Source organism: Choloepus didactylus, chromosome 3 (genome assembly GCF_015220235.1).
Source record: "Choloepus didactylus isolate mChoDid1 chromosome 3, mChoDid1.pri, whole genome shotgun sequence".
Taxonomy (NCBI): Eukaryota; Metazoa; Chordata; class Mammalia; order Pilosa; family Megalonychidae; genus Choloepus; species Choloepus didactylus.
This window is the reverse complement of record NC_051309.1, coordinates 78,106,082-78,121,146: the sequence shown is the minus strand read 5'-3', so window position 1 is coordinate 78,121,146 and position 15,065 is coordinate 78,106,082. Positions and strand designations below refer to the sequence as shown.

The 15,065-nt window shown below is 32.1% G+C and overlaps 1 protein-coding gene across 4 annotated transcripts in view; it reads left to right on the top strand.

The window, feature by feature from the left end:
- The window catches only part of ANKRD17 (ankyrin repeat domain 17), a 175,378-nt gene that overhangs the window by 28,649 nt on the left and 131,664 nt on the right, over positions 1-15,065 (top strand). Inside the window, exon 1 of one of the 4 annotated variants that reach the window (XM_037829954.1) lies at positions 6,563-6,792. The exons of the other annotated variants lie outside the window; for them this stretch is intronic. Coding sequence (XP_037685882.1) covers positions 6,739-6,792 — 54 coding nt within the window. The 5' untranslated portion in view covers positions 6,563-6,738. Of the gene's footprint in view, positions 1-6,562; positions 6,793-15,065 lie in introns of those variants that run through there. 4 annotated transcript variants of the gene reach the window in all.

Sequence of the window (15,065 nt, the reverse complement as noted above, 5' to 3'; positions counted from 1 at the left end):
AGTTTTTGTGGAAGATTTGGTCATAAATGGGTAGCCAAAATTTATGGGGAAGTTGAAAGTAATTGTAACATTGCTTCCAACATTGTGAGATGTCCTCATGATGACCTTAGCGGTAATTCTCAGTAATATTGAATGAGACCAGTATTTCTTTGTGTGTATATGTATGAGGGTAGTGATGGAATCCTGTTTATATATTGACCTTGGCAGCTTCATGGAATGTTACAGTAGTGCTCTGAGAGGTTCTCAAACGTGAAGACACCCAAAGAGCTATATACAGGATCAGTTCAGTGGGAAAGAGAATGGTGCTCCATTATGCAATTTCTGACCAAGCTCTTTGTGAATAAAGATAATTTAATGTAATACATTTATTAGAAGATAAATTAGAAATCTGAAAGAGTAGTAAGTCTTTTTGGGTACTTGCAGCAATTGCTTGCATGCCAGTGCATTCAAGGTTTGTTATGAATAGATTAGGCTAGAAATGGTAGCTTGATAGACTAGACTGGTTAGTGCTTATTGACAGGGACCCCAGACCATTAAGGAACCGGAGGAGGAGAACCGATGAGAACAATGGAATTCCAAGGTTAGCTGGGTAATTTTTACATCCTGATAATTCTCCATGCTTTGATACCATTTTAAGTGAGTTACCTGAAGCAGTTTTTTCAGTCCCCTGGAGGGTGGTAAGAAATTGATCACTCTGAAAAGTTGGTTTTGGACTTGTCCTTTCTTCTAATTTGTATTTTTATGTCCTTCACATCCCACCCCATCCCCAATGTGTGTGTGCATATTTCATTTTGGTAGATAGATGTGTGTTGTTCTGGAGCACAGGACAGCTAATGTGTTGCTTACCAGTTTGAATGCTAAACCACCAGTAGAATTAGCCTATTAAACAATAACAAAATTGAAATAAGTAATTTCTATTATGCATGTACTTGTTTTTATTTTTAATTCAAAATGTTTAATACAGAAATATCTGGGGGGTGGTGAACGTGAGCTTAAAAACAATAACTTTTATCAATTTTGTATACATAGAACCCATTGTGAAACACTGGATAAAATGAATGAATTCATGATGTGACCCATAATGGGTAGAGACAACGAATGCAAGTGTCTAACAGGGACAATTATTGCTGAAGATGTGGAAAGAGGGGAAAGTTGCTTTGTTTCTTACATTGTTTAATATCTTACTTATATTTGGACAAGATTGCTTGTATTCCATCTGTACATAGGACACATCTAGACGAAGATTTAAATTTTCATTTAAATATAATTATTTTCCATAGTATTCTATGTGGAGTTTTAGGTTTTCTTTATTAGTTGTGTTAGAGAAGAATGGAAAGAGACTATAAATGTTTTTATGTTAAACTTGCTGAGAATCAGGATTGAGTTCTTTCAGATTTTAGACTCTTGGTGGTGGACTAATTTTATTTTGGAGGTTCTGGTGAAGGTTTAATAATTTTTATTTTAAAATATTACCATCAAATTTAGACCTGGGGTGTATATCAAGAAACCAAGAGAGACTAATTGGTGCTTGTTGTGTTAATACTGCTTACTATGGCCCTTATTAATATGGCCCTATATTCTTCTTAGTATACAGTGATTTTTTTTTTATGATGATGGAAGAATTACTTTAGAATTTTATGCTTTAAAAATGAATAATTTGAAAGTAAGTGTGGAAGGTGAACAAATAAATATATCCATCAGCATTTTATTAATTTACTTTAGTGAGAATATACCCAAATATTTCCCAAAGAAATTCTGGATATTTAGAATGCTAAATTCTGGCAGAAACATCTATTCACAGTCTACTAAATTAAAGAACTTCTTAAACCTTGGATGGAACTTGTATTTTAGCAGTAGATTTTTTTAAAGGTAGATAATTGAACTTTCCCTTCTTCTTTCTTCCCCAACTACATGCATATATATATATGTATAGATAGATAAATCTGCATTGTAACATTTTGTTGTTATTGAAGTTGGTTCCTAATCTTTCAGGGAATGAATTTATGTGACTTTGAAAGGAACAGAAGTTAGATGAAAGGAGGTGTAACTTTGATTTGAGATTTCTTGAAAACTAGAAAGGATGAGAAACTAAAGTTAAATCTAGATAATACCTGTTTTAAAATTTATGCTCATCTCAGTTCTGGAGTTTTTTAATAGATTTGTGTTAATACTTTGTACTTGTGGGGAAGCAGGCCATCTCATTCACTGTGAGAAAATTAATTCAACTCTTTAAAGGGGTAATATGGTAATATCTATTAAAATTTTAAATATATGTACTCATCAAGAAATTTACTGTACAGTTACATTCAGGTGTGTGTAGAGAATATATGCCCAAGGATATTTTTGCAACATTGTGAAAGATTAGAAACAATATTATTGTCCATCAGTAGGGGGCTAAGTACTAAATATGGTACAGTTCTTCAGTGGAAAACTGAGCAGCTGTTAAAATCAAAGAGATGGATCTGCATGTGTTAATCTGGAACAGTTTTTAAGGAATATTAAATTAAGAAATATAGATGCAGAAAATATGCATAATATAATTCCAATTGTATGAAAATAATTTTACACTAAGATATGCGTAACCACGTATAGGTTATTTCTGGAAGAATACGCTTGACTACACATAGGTTATTTCTGGGAGAATATACTAACTAGTTGTGCCTCTTAGTGGCTAGTGAGAGACAGATTTACTTTTCCCTGTATTCTCTTTTATATTGTTATATTGTGTAATATATATATAGTTACATATAAAACTTTATGTAACTATGTAACTTTATACATATATATAACTTTATACATAACTATACATAAAACCATAGTTACTAAAAAAAATCTGTAGTGATACAGAGCAGAGCATTGCTCTGCTGCTTTAGATGTCCATTTAGAACCCTCAGTTATTTCATAGCATAACTGGTTTAGCAGAAATATAAGGTAAGGTCCTAGGGATAGTGCTGTTTTAATAACATACGGGCTTTCAGAAATTTTACCAGATTGTATTAACCTTTTAATTTAAATTCTATATAATGCTTAATTATCTTTCATGGTTATACTTGGTCCGGGCTGTTTCACACTTGGGTTTCATAATTCTGCTAAAATATATTTTACATGGTAAAAAGGAGAAAAATAGAAATATTATAAAGTAAAGAGTAAATTTTTTACATTTTGAGAGGTGAAATCAGTTAAGATTTGTTTTTCTAGTAGTATGTTTTTATGTAGGTGAGTGAGATCATTACATTTTTCCTACTGCCATCATCCATCCTTGTTCTGTTTGGAAATGTGTATTTAGAAAAGTTTGGCCTTTCTGTAAATAGGAAAATATATTTGATGGGAACAAAACTTCTTTACAAGGAAAGAAGTTCTTTACAAAGAAAGAAGTTTCTCATGGAAAAAAGGTTTCATAGGGTTGCTTTCTTGTCTGCACCTTTCTACTTTTTTTTGGTTTTGGTTTGCTTGTTTATCCCTTGTTCAAGGAAATCAGTACTGGTCCTAAATAAAATTGTAAATGTTGGAAAATTCCTTTACCCAGTATAGGTATTTGAGTTTCTTCTGTCCTTTACCCCCTTTTTTACCTTCTCTCTTCACTTTGGACATTTGAGTCTTCTTATTTTAGTCAGTATTTTCTTTCATGATTTTTAAGTCATTCGTTAATTTACATTTGTTTGCATAACTGTTAGTATGTTAATGACTACACTTTACTGCTTTTGGCATTTGACTGTGGAATAAAAAGTCTTGTTCCATTGAAATCCATTTTAGACAAATGGGAATACAATTTTCTTGCCTACAAAATGAGGGTGAAAAAGGTGGCTCACTTTTAGGATGAAGGATCCTAAAGCAGAGGAATATCAATCTCCTTTTGCATTGTTTTGCACAAAGTATCCTGCCATGGCAGAGGCTATTGACCCCCCCCCCCCAAAAAAAAAAGCCAAAAAAACCATTAAGGAGAAAGTGACTATTTTAAGGCTGTTAGAGAATTACAGAAATTCTGAAATTTCAATTCTTTTTGTACTGAATACTTGTTTCCAATGTCTTATTTCACTGACCTACAGAAATAGTCTAAGAACAAATGTTTTTCTATCATCAAATTATTACCAGTGATAGCAATAATTTAAAAGGGATTAGGATGCATTACTAGAGATCAGATGATTTTTTTAATTCATGCATTCATTTATTTAATCAACAAATACTTAAGTGCCTGTTCTAATGCCGGAGACTGTGCTAACCCTGGGTATGCATCGGTGAACAAATCAGTGAACAAATTGGTGAACAAATTATGACTTTTCATCAAGCTGTAAGGAGACATCCATAATTCTGTAGGAAACTCATAATCACATTTATTTTGAAAAACTAAACAGTAAATATCAATACAAAATAAGCTCCCTATGATCCTAGCACCAAAGAGAGGGGAGGAGAGAGAGTAATTTGATTGACTTGAGCCTAAGGGGTTTCTATTTCTTGTCAAGTAAAGGAGGAAAGGAGGCTTACGGGAAAGAAGAGCCCTCCAACAGATGAGTTCATTGAAACCCAAACGTATTGTTTGTTTACTTACATTGGAGGAGACTTTGAGAAAGGGTGACCTTGTTAATGACTTCTCTTAGTTTCAGGATGAAGTAAATTATTTGAAACGTGGAAGAAATGACAAGAAAGGCAGGAAGTATTAAAAGCCAGTTTGCCAGTTCCTTTTAAACGAAATCTTGACAATGAAAACTTATTATTTTTGTTTGAGGAGCCTACAAATGCCAGACATACCCATACATAAATACAAGCACTATGTGTGGTTTGAGGGAAAATAATATATATATTGTCATTGGTCATTCATTCCACAAAGCCTTTGGAGTCAGACAGACCTTGATTTGAATTCCAGTTCTGCTAAATAGCTGTGTGTGCTGTCTGAGACTTGGTTTACTTATCTGTAAAAAATGACAATAATGTCACCTGGAGAAGCATAGCTGATGGTCCAGAGGATGGACTCTGGAGCCCACCTACCTGGGATCAAATCTTAGCTTCTTAGCTTAATTGTTGTAAGTTGGGCAAGTTGCTCAACCTCTCTGTGTCCCAGTTTCCACATATAATAATGGTACTTACCTTTTCGTATGATAATAGTACTTGCATTTTAGGATAATTATGAGAACTGAGTTAATATATGCAAAACATTTAAAATGGTGCCTGGCACATTGTAAGCACAGTGTATTTATAAATATTTAAAAATATCATCACTAGATTAGTGGATTTGTGACGGTTAAATAACATGCTTTTTTTTAATTCATATATTGTCTGGCACAGTAAGGGTGCCTCCTAAATATCTGAATAGATATTCCATGTAATAGATATTTTATCTCATTTAATCTTCACTTAAACCTGTAAAAAGAAACCTTATCTGTCTTGTTTGTGATACATAATAGATATTCTAAGCCTAATGAATGTTTATCACGTTTTATTGATAAGTAAACTGAAGCCCAAGAGAATTCCAAAATCTCTTTCAGCTAAACCACAATGTCACTTTGAAGAGATTTTACTGGCAATGTCATCTACATCATCACTTCTCTCAGTTTAGATTTGGTTCTTATGAGTTAATAAATCTATTAATTCTATCCTCTGTTTTCCCCTCTATTTTTCCTTTTCTTTTAAAAATTCATTTTCTTTAGTTAGGTTATGAAAATTTAGACTAGAAAAACTGTTGTTCACTTTAGATTTATAATTGGATTGATAATCTGCAGATTTAGGGATCATCCAAATCTTTAAATTCAGTTTGGTTTCTACAAGTACAGCATTATATTAATGTCGCAGAGCATAAAACATTGTTCCTTTATTCCATATCATTTTTCATAGTCTATTTTGTATAAGAAAAAAAATGACAAATTTTACTACATCAAGGATTAGTTACAGTAATGAATATTATATAAATTGTCTCTTTTCATTCACTCATTTTATTTACTCTTTGATGCAAATATAGAGGCTCTAAAGTTAATTTATCTGTAATATTCTACTCTCTTGTAGTATTTAAGGTAAGGAAAAAAAAAGATCAGTTCTTTGGTTGTTAAATAAAGTTAAAGACACTAGTAGGAAATGAATATGCAATATGTGGTATATCTTGCTTCAGAGATTGTAAATCAGTTGAGTATTAATTTCATTCTCTTAGTTATTTCCAAATAGATTAGTTTATATTAACCAGTTTACCATTTAAAAAAAATCTGCGTTGGTATAATTATTTTAGACACCTCCAAGTCAACAACTATACATTTATGCTATATAGTCCATTTGCCTGGTGAGCAAATTCCTAATTTGGCATTATCTTGCCTCCTTCTTTGGTTTATAATAGAGGCATTTATCTCACTACAAGGCTTTACTAAGGATAAATTGCTGCCTAACCCACTTCAACCTCTTTTGTTTAACCAGGAAGCCAGACATGTTAAATAGCTTTTAAAATATAAATGTGTATAACTGTTTCCTTTTTGAAGTTTTAGAATTTAAAAATTTGCAATGGAAAAATAAGAGACTTTATTTTGCCTGTTGAAATTGCTTGACAGAAGTTTGCTTTGGAATAGAGCTTCTGTATCTTTAAAAAATACACAGTGAGTCACCCCCTGCTCTTTTGGTAGATGCCTGGCTGTTGAACAGCTAAGCTGCTTTAGGCATGTAATAGAACATTCCATTTCCTGTTCCCTTGCTGACACAGAGGAGTGTTCCTGCTGGCAATGATCTAATCATAGTGCAGTAAGAAACATGGCAGTTTGATAAAACATGGTGGAGACAGCGGCTGAAATGGAAGCATATGTTCTAGAAGACATTCTTGAGGTAGGGCTAGGTTTGTAAATAAAATGAAAGTTAAAATCTGAACAAAGAAATCTTATCTGCAGGACTAATTTTACAGATGAATAGATTAGATGAGAGAGCAGAGGCAAGACATAAAAGCAAGACACAGACAGGTCAGACCTCATTCCGCATGAAAATGTGCCAGTCTGGTTTACATGATTACTAAACAAGTCTAGAATTATTTTGTTTAAACTGAATATTTTCTCAAATTGTAGATGTATGCTTGATAGGAAAAATGAAGGGGCCTCAGACTTAATAAAAAGCCTTGTGCTCTTGGTGACCTTTAGATTAACTCATTAGAAGGTGGGGTCTGCAAAGCTGCTTGAGTAGGTTTAGTATCCTGTCTTAGAATTCATTTACATATATAAGCCTAAAGCTTTGCTTGCTATTAATTGTTCAAAACAGCTGATTATTTTAGCTTCTAGGATAACGTTAAGCATATATATCAATGTGATTGCTTAATTTAGCTGGTACTCTTTGGTCCTAGATTTTTCATGTGCCTTTGATTATTATATAATATTTAAATTACTAAATTAAAATTTCAAAACCCTAAAATTTAAGGCACTAATGTTAGAGAGCTAACAAAAATTTCCTGTGTTTTGAGTCATGAGAATTTAAAATTATATTTTCTTTTTCTCTTTGGTGTATCAATTTTGTAAGAACCTATTTTGAGTATAAATCAGTTCAAGGAAATACATGTCAAAGCAAAACTATAATTGATTTTGGCCTTAGGTATAGTATACTATTCAGCATTAGTATTTATAATTGTTGCTACTTAAAGTCCATTTTCTTATCTGTGGGGTTGTGGGGTTTTTTAGGTTTTTTTTTCCTCACTGAAAAAAAAAACCCATTTAGATAAAGAGGTTTCAGGATGGTGAGTGCTATTCCTAATACTAAGTCTAATAAGATAATTTATTAAACATTTCGCTGCCTTTAGGAGGAGATTTTATTGGGAGTAGAGGGCTTGAGAGAAGCTGCAAAGGGAAGCTAGGCGGGGTTAGCAGGAGAAAAAAGCCTATGCGCATTATAAAGTGCTGCATGATCAATGAGCATTTTCTGGAGTGTGAGCTTGGAGCTGACATTGCAGCAAGTCTCATGGTTGTTCTACAGAATGAAAACTGATTCCACTGTTTTATCTAGCTCCTTGCAGACACCTGCCTACATACTCATCCCTCCTCTCTTAAAATCTTATTATTGTCACAGTTGAATCCTGTGGTTAATTTCCATTCCTTCTCTCTTTTTTTTTCACTTTGGTACTATTAGTGAGTTTCCTTAGAAATGGTATGGGGAAATTATCTACTTAAAAATAGTGGTATATAACTATCAAGGGAGTTCAGTAATTAGGAGTGGTCACATTCTTTTTTTAGTGGTTTGGTTTAAACAATTCTAATTAGATTATAAAGTTGTAGCAGTAATTTTAATTTGCTTTTTTTTAAGATTTAGCTTTGGATTTTAAATTAGTGTAGTTTATCTTTTTCAATACATGTTTGACAATTTTCCTTGGCCATTTAAAACTTCAGTATAAAACAGATTTTAGAAGTCTTTATTTTCTGGGAAAAAAACCTGCTTTGAACGTAGTTTTGTTCTTTAAGTTTAGATTTTTCTAATGTTATCTTGATAATTGGCATTTAATTTTTTCCATTAAAATTGTCATATTAAGATTTTATATTACCTAATTTATTCATTGTTATTAGTTATTAAAATCACCTCTACAATTTTGTTTATCGTAATTTTTCAATCTTTCTTAATTTGGTTCTATATACCTGTTGCATTAAACCATGCTAAATAGTTTTCTCTCTTTATTTAAAATATTATTTGATGTATTTGTCAGTAATTGGCAGACTAGATATGAAAATTTTCCAAATTGTTATAAAATAGGTTTCTTTTCCAAAATTTTATGTACTCACACAAACCTAATGACACTGCAAAGAGAATAAACCTAATGACACTGCAAAGAGAATAAACGTGCTAATTCTCCAAAGCTGAATGTACTATTTTCTAAAGTACCTTAAACTGAAAACAAATAGATAATATATTACCTTGTGAGTTTTCCAGGAAAAAGAAATTAAAGTATAAAATTTTGTCAGTAATTGGCAGACTAGATATGAAAATTTTCCAAATTGTTATAAAATAGGTTTCTTTTCCAAAATTTTATGTACTCACACAAACCTAATGACACTGCAAAGAGAATAAACCTAATGACACTGCAAAGAGAATAAACGTGCTAATTCTCCAAAGCTGAATGTACTATTTTCTAAAGTACCTTAAACTGAAAACAAATAGATAATATATTACCTCGTGAGTTTTCCAGGAAAAAGAAATTAAAGTATAAAATTTTGTATGATGTATAATGAAGCTCATCTACATACCACAGTGACAATTCTATTATGGTACCTAATACTGAGTTGTTTGAAGTTTGTCATCATGATTTTACCTTTGTGACTTTATTTGTTAAACATCTGGGGTTTTATGTAGATTTCTGCTTATTTACATTAAATAAACATTTGATGCCTGCTATTTTATTCTGCCTTTGGAAAGGTGAATTCTCTTGGCATACCATAAAGCCAATCTATTTTACTTGCTATAGTAGATTATCCTATTAGTGGCCATTTAAGTTTTGTTTAGAATCAAATATTTTGAAAAAAAATATTTTTGGTTATTTAGAAGCATTTTCTCAAAGTGAAATGGAATTAGGTCACCTTAAGATCTCATCTACATGTCTAGAAAGCTTTGTGAAGGCTTAGGGTAGGACCTTCAATCTGATTTTTGAGTATAAGATTGCTGTTAGAAATGGAGGGTTATAGAGGCCCAGGTTTTGATTTCTTTTCTGGTCTAGCCTCTTAGACTGCTATAAATTCCTGACACAAGAAGCTTTGCACTTAAAAGAGTAAGGATTTTTTTTTGCAGTCTAAAGTAGTTGAAAGAACTTATAATTGTAGGGAAAATCTTATGCTGCTTGGGTCAGAAGAACTGTGATTTGGGAACAGTATCAGAGCAAAGCTAAAATCTGGTAACAAGGTTGACTTTTCTTTAGTGTTGTTTTTTTTTTTTTTAACGTTATCGAAAAATTAAAAAAACAACAAAAAAACACAACATTTCAAACAAAAACAAAGCAAAGGATTAAGAAAAACAAACAACCTAAAATAACTTCTTTGCTACGGACATACAAGGTTGGCTCTTAAGGCAGAATCCCTTTGGGTAGAGACTACAAATAGGGATAGAAATGGTGAGGAGGCAGCTAGACCTGGTAAAAGTGTGTTAATAAATTGAGGAGCCTTGTATCAATAATCTAGAGGCTAAAGCAGTTGACATTTGACACCATGTAATGGGAGCATAGGTTCTTATACTGGGTCTTACCCTTGATAAGGTTGGTGTGTGTTTTTTACCCTTACGAAGGTGTTTGTGATGGAAGGAGGGAAGGGGGACTGAGTAAGGATTCTTCTATCAGAATATATACAACCCCATTGTATGGGAGATTTAAAAATACGTGTGGGATTGGGTGATGCCTGTTGGAATTGGAAACCCACAGAAATGAAAATTAAACTTTGTTATTTGGTCCTTTAAGTCATAAATTTTTTAAAGGAACTAGTTTTAAATGTTAATACTTAAAATCACTCTCAGTATTGTACAGATTACTTCTCATAATGCTATGGTTTACGTTTTCAATTGTGATTGCTTATTATTTATACTCCACATTTTATATATATATATATATATATATATATATATATTAATCCCATGTATATGTAACTTGATTTTTAAAAATGCTCTTAAAAATCTTACATAAAATATTGTAAGTTTCTAAAATTTATAATAAAACTAGAAAAAGTTGATTTCAACTTTATATCATTGCTTCTCAACTTTCCAGGGTAATGGATTAAATAGAATAACTTGATTATTTAAATTAACCCAGTAATCTAGTCTTCTAATTTTCTCCACCAATCCAAAGTAAAGTAGCCAGTGTTTCTCTTCTATCTGCCCGCCTTCTGTAGAGGGACTATTCAGGAAAGTAACCAAATACCAATAATTGAAAAAGGGTGGAGAGACCATATAAATATCTTCTTGTACTACTTATGTTACTTTTGCTGAGACATGATTATAATTTTAGAATTTTGAAATTTTTCCTAAAATTTATGGATCCTAGTCCTTAGAAAGATCAATAGGAAGAAAAAATCCTGCAAACTTTCTTTCTTTTTTTTTGTGTGTGTATCCCAAATTTGTATGACCAGGTGCTATACTCATAAGCCTGAAGTTTATATAGACGCTTTTTTTATATGAAAACATGAAACATTTTGGAAACTCTATTACTGTATATTCTAGCTTTTATTATTTGTAATTGAACCAGTCATAATATTTTTCCAAGAATTGTCTTTAGAAATAAGGAGTCTTCACAAATACTGTCATCTCAACAGTATCATCATCTCTTTTTAATTTTAATTAAGCTCAAAATGGTTTATTCAGGGTATAAAGATACATTTTGCTCTGTAATCTTGGCAAAAAAGGACACCCCACCACCACCACCACCAAATAAGGCTGAAAGATTTACAGGGAAGTTATTGTTTCCTTTTGATTTGTCAAGACTATGGGCTGCTGGTAAATAGAGGATTCTGGTTCAAACAGAATTCCACTTGCTATTTACCATAAACATTTTTAGTAATGACATCAAATCTACATTTAGTAGACTCTTTTGACAGGTACTTGCTACATTTCTTTTTATTCTATAAAGCAGTTACTTATGTAACACACAAGATTTATATATTAATAGGTCTTCTGTGGATTTCTAAAGTTCTGTATCTGATCTAGCAGTGGTGACATTTTTCACTAGGAAGAGTTGGAGTAACTGGAGATAAGTATAGGTTGGTTAAGAGACTGAAAATTTTAGCTAAATATGTAAATTATTTGCGTTACTATAAGAAACATTTTCTATGAATTATGTTTTGTTATCAAGGTTATACATGTTGTATAGATTGAATCTTACAGTTTTCTCTTGAATATTTATTTACTAACTTCAGTGTGCTAGGCACTTGAAAATTAAATAAGGTTAGTCCAGCTTATTTTCTTTCACAAAGGTAAAAGTGCGGCAGAAGCCAAAATGTCTGCCATTGGTATTGTAAACATCCTTGATTTCAGGATATGTACAGGTGCATATTTCAATAATTGTGTTTTACTTCATTGGTTCCATCCAAATCATTGGAAACCTATGTTTTAACATTGTCCTTAGAAAACAAATATTCTTCATGCATTCTGAATTTTTTAGTAAGCAGATATTTTCCTTCATTTAGGCACCTTTAGGTTGTTTTTTTTTTTTAATGCTCTTTATTTAATTGCTATGTATATTTATGAATGTATGGCTGTTAAGAATATCCTCTGAATCCTGTTTTCACCTTTTATCTTTAAAGATTTTTCCATTCTTACCATTTAACACATAAAACACGTACACACTTATGTATATAATTACTTACATTACACACACACATACACACTCATACTTTTGTTCCTGCCATATTATACAGTATAAGTACTCTTCTTTGAAAGCTGTATTTTTCTTAGAAGGTGGGGTCAGAAGTTGCAACGTTGCTTTTACGCAACAACTTGGGAAAACGAATGGGGATATATCAGCAGATGGCTGAAAGGCACACTTACGTTAGCTAATAATCCCTCTAAAAGAAGACTGATATCTTAGTAGTAGAATACAGAGGCTCTTAGTAGGATATGCAAAAACAGTAGTGTAACTAGAACTTTGTGAATTAATCTGTTACCCTTATGTAAGAGTTAATACAGGGTTATCTGATACTTTTGCTGCAGTTCCATGTCAGTCTATCATAGACTAGGGGTTAATGCATGCAAATGGAGGATGAACTAGGAAAGGTTGGCATATATTGTTATTCGCATATCCGTAAAACAACATTGGCATTTTCCTAGTTCTGAATTGTTAGGGGTCTGTGTTCTAACATTGATTGAAGAGTTCATTATGATATAAAGTGACTTGATAACTGCAAAGTTGGTTAGCATCAGAGACCTGCTTAATACTGGTTTGGTTTAGTTTAGCTTCCAGGTTTGCCCAGCTGAAGGCTTTTGATGCAGTGCTCATAAATGTTGAATGTTTATAAGATGATAACAGTTGGTTTAATGAGTAGTTGGATTAATATTGGTCATTAATAATTTGGTTTTGGATGGAAACTGACTTCTAACTAGCTGGATATATATATGCTATAAAATAGTTTTATGGTAGCAGTAGTAATAAGCACATTAGCTACCATTTATTGAGTGTTAGAAGGACAGTGCCATGTGTTTCACAAACCTTGTTTTTATTTAACCCTCTAAATGACTGTGAGGAAGTAGGTACCCACTTCATATCTTCTAAGGAATAAATGAGATAATCTGTAAACATTTAGCACAGTGCTAAACTCAACAAATAGTAGTTTCTTAGAGGTTAGTTGCAATGTGGATTCTGAAACATTTCTCAGTGAACTTTTAATTTAACTTTGTTGGATTAAAATTCACTGGTTTATGGTCACTTCGGATCTTTTACCCATGCATGATTTTGTACATTGGTCATTTGGAAAATAACCGTTTCATTGACTTCCAGATATTTTAATACATTTTATTCTACAATATCAAAAAAAAACCCAAAACCTGTATTTGTTAGTATCACCACTGATATCCTTAAACAAGTCTTTAAAAACTGGGAAACTGTGTCATTCACTCTGTCAGATACAAGTTTTCCAAAATTCTAATTTTTCCTTGAAAGCCTGAATTTTGTCATTGATGACAGACTGTCAGTTTTTTTCTTTAAAATGACAGAACGGCTCCCTTCATTTTGAAAAAAAATGTCTGCCAAATAAGTCTGAATAACCATGGTTTCTCAAGGAAAAATGGTATTGCGTTGCATGGAAAAAAAGTGCCTGGTTCACCTCAAATTTACCCAAGTGTTTTTCTTAAGACAACTACCATACTTACATATGCAGCAGAAATACTTCCCATTTTGTCATACAGAATATTAAAAAGTCAACATACTCAAGGTTGAAAATTAATAAAATAATACTTTTTACTGCTTCATAAAGGAAACTGGCTTTTTCTTTTTTTATTTGTCTTCTCTGAGTGCATGGCAGGGAAGAATATATTGTCAACTAACTAGGACAGATTGGTGCCATAGCCTTGATTCATGCCAAGGGGCTAGCCATTTTTTACTCATCATTGCTTTTCAGTGCAAATGTGAACACAGTGAAATAGGCCAATAACATCTTAGTATTATTATAAAAATAGTTTTGACCCTCAGACCTACTGAACGAGTCCTGAGGATCCCCACAGATCTTGTGGAATACACTTGAAGAACTGCTGAAGTTTACTGTCAGTAAGTGGACGCAACTAGGATTTTAGACCTAAGTGTGTTTGATTAAAATGTTTTAGTTTACCATTTTATAAAATTTCTTAATTTAGCACATAGTCCCAACTTCTCTAACCTCTTTTGACAGTTTGCTCCCAGTCACTCTACCCTTCATCTCCACTATAGAAAGTTTAAGAAGTGGGAAAAACTCATCATTGTGTGGTAGTTTGAATGTTGTTTTAAAATGATAAGTCTGAGATTAGTCATTCAGAAATCTGGAAGTAAGCTTTTTGAGGACTCCTGAGGGAAGAAACAACCTTTTAAAAGCACCCAGTGTTCTTTTTTTACTTTAATTTTCTTTTTCACTTAATTTTTATTCTTATTACTTCTGTGTGTGTGGTAATGAAAATATTCAAAAATTAATTTTGGTGATGGATGCACAACTAAATGGTGGTACTGTGAACAGTTGATTGTATACTTTGTATGACTGTATGCATGGTATGTGAATATTTCTCAATAAAATTGAATTATTAAAAAAAACAACCTTTTTACAAAGTGGTGAGTGAAAGGAGAAACTAGAAATAGAGAGCTCTTTTGCTTGTAGAATAACATTAAGTAGTAACAGAGTTTTGATGGAAGAAAATAAAGATATTTCTTTAACTAGCTGTTGGAGAAGGAAAAGAGCAAGACCTCACTGACATTATCAAAAGGAACTAACTCCTGTGCAGTAATAAGGAGAATAATTAAAAATTAGTGTTCTATCAAATGTTATGTTATAGTTCTACTGAAAAATGATTAGGGATGGAGTTCATAAAGTATAACTTTGATTAATCTTATTTTGGCAGGCAAAACAAATATATATAGCATTTGTCAAGTTTGATTTTTTTTCATTTTGAAGGCTATAGGTTTCTTTTCTGTATCATATCAC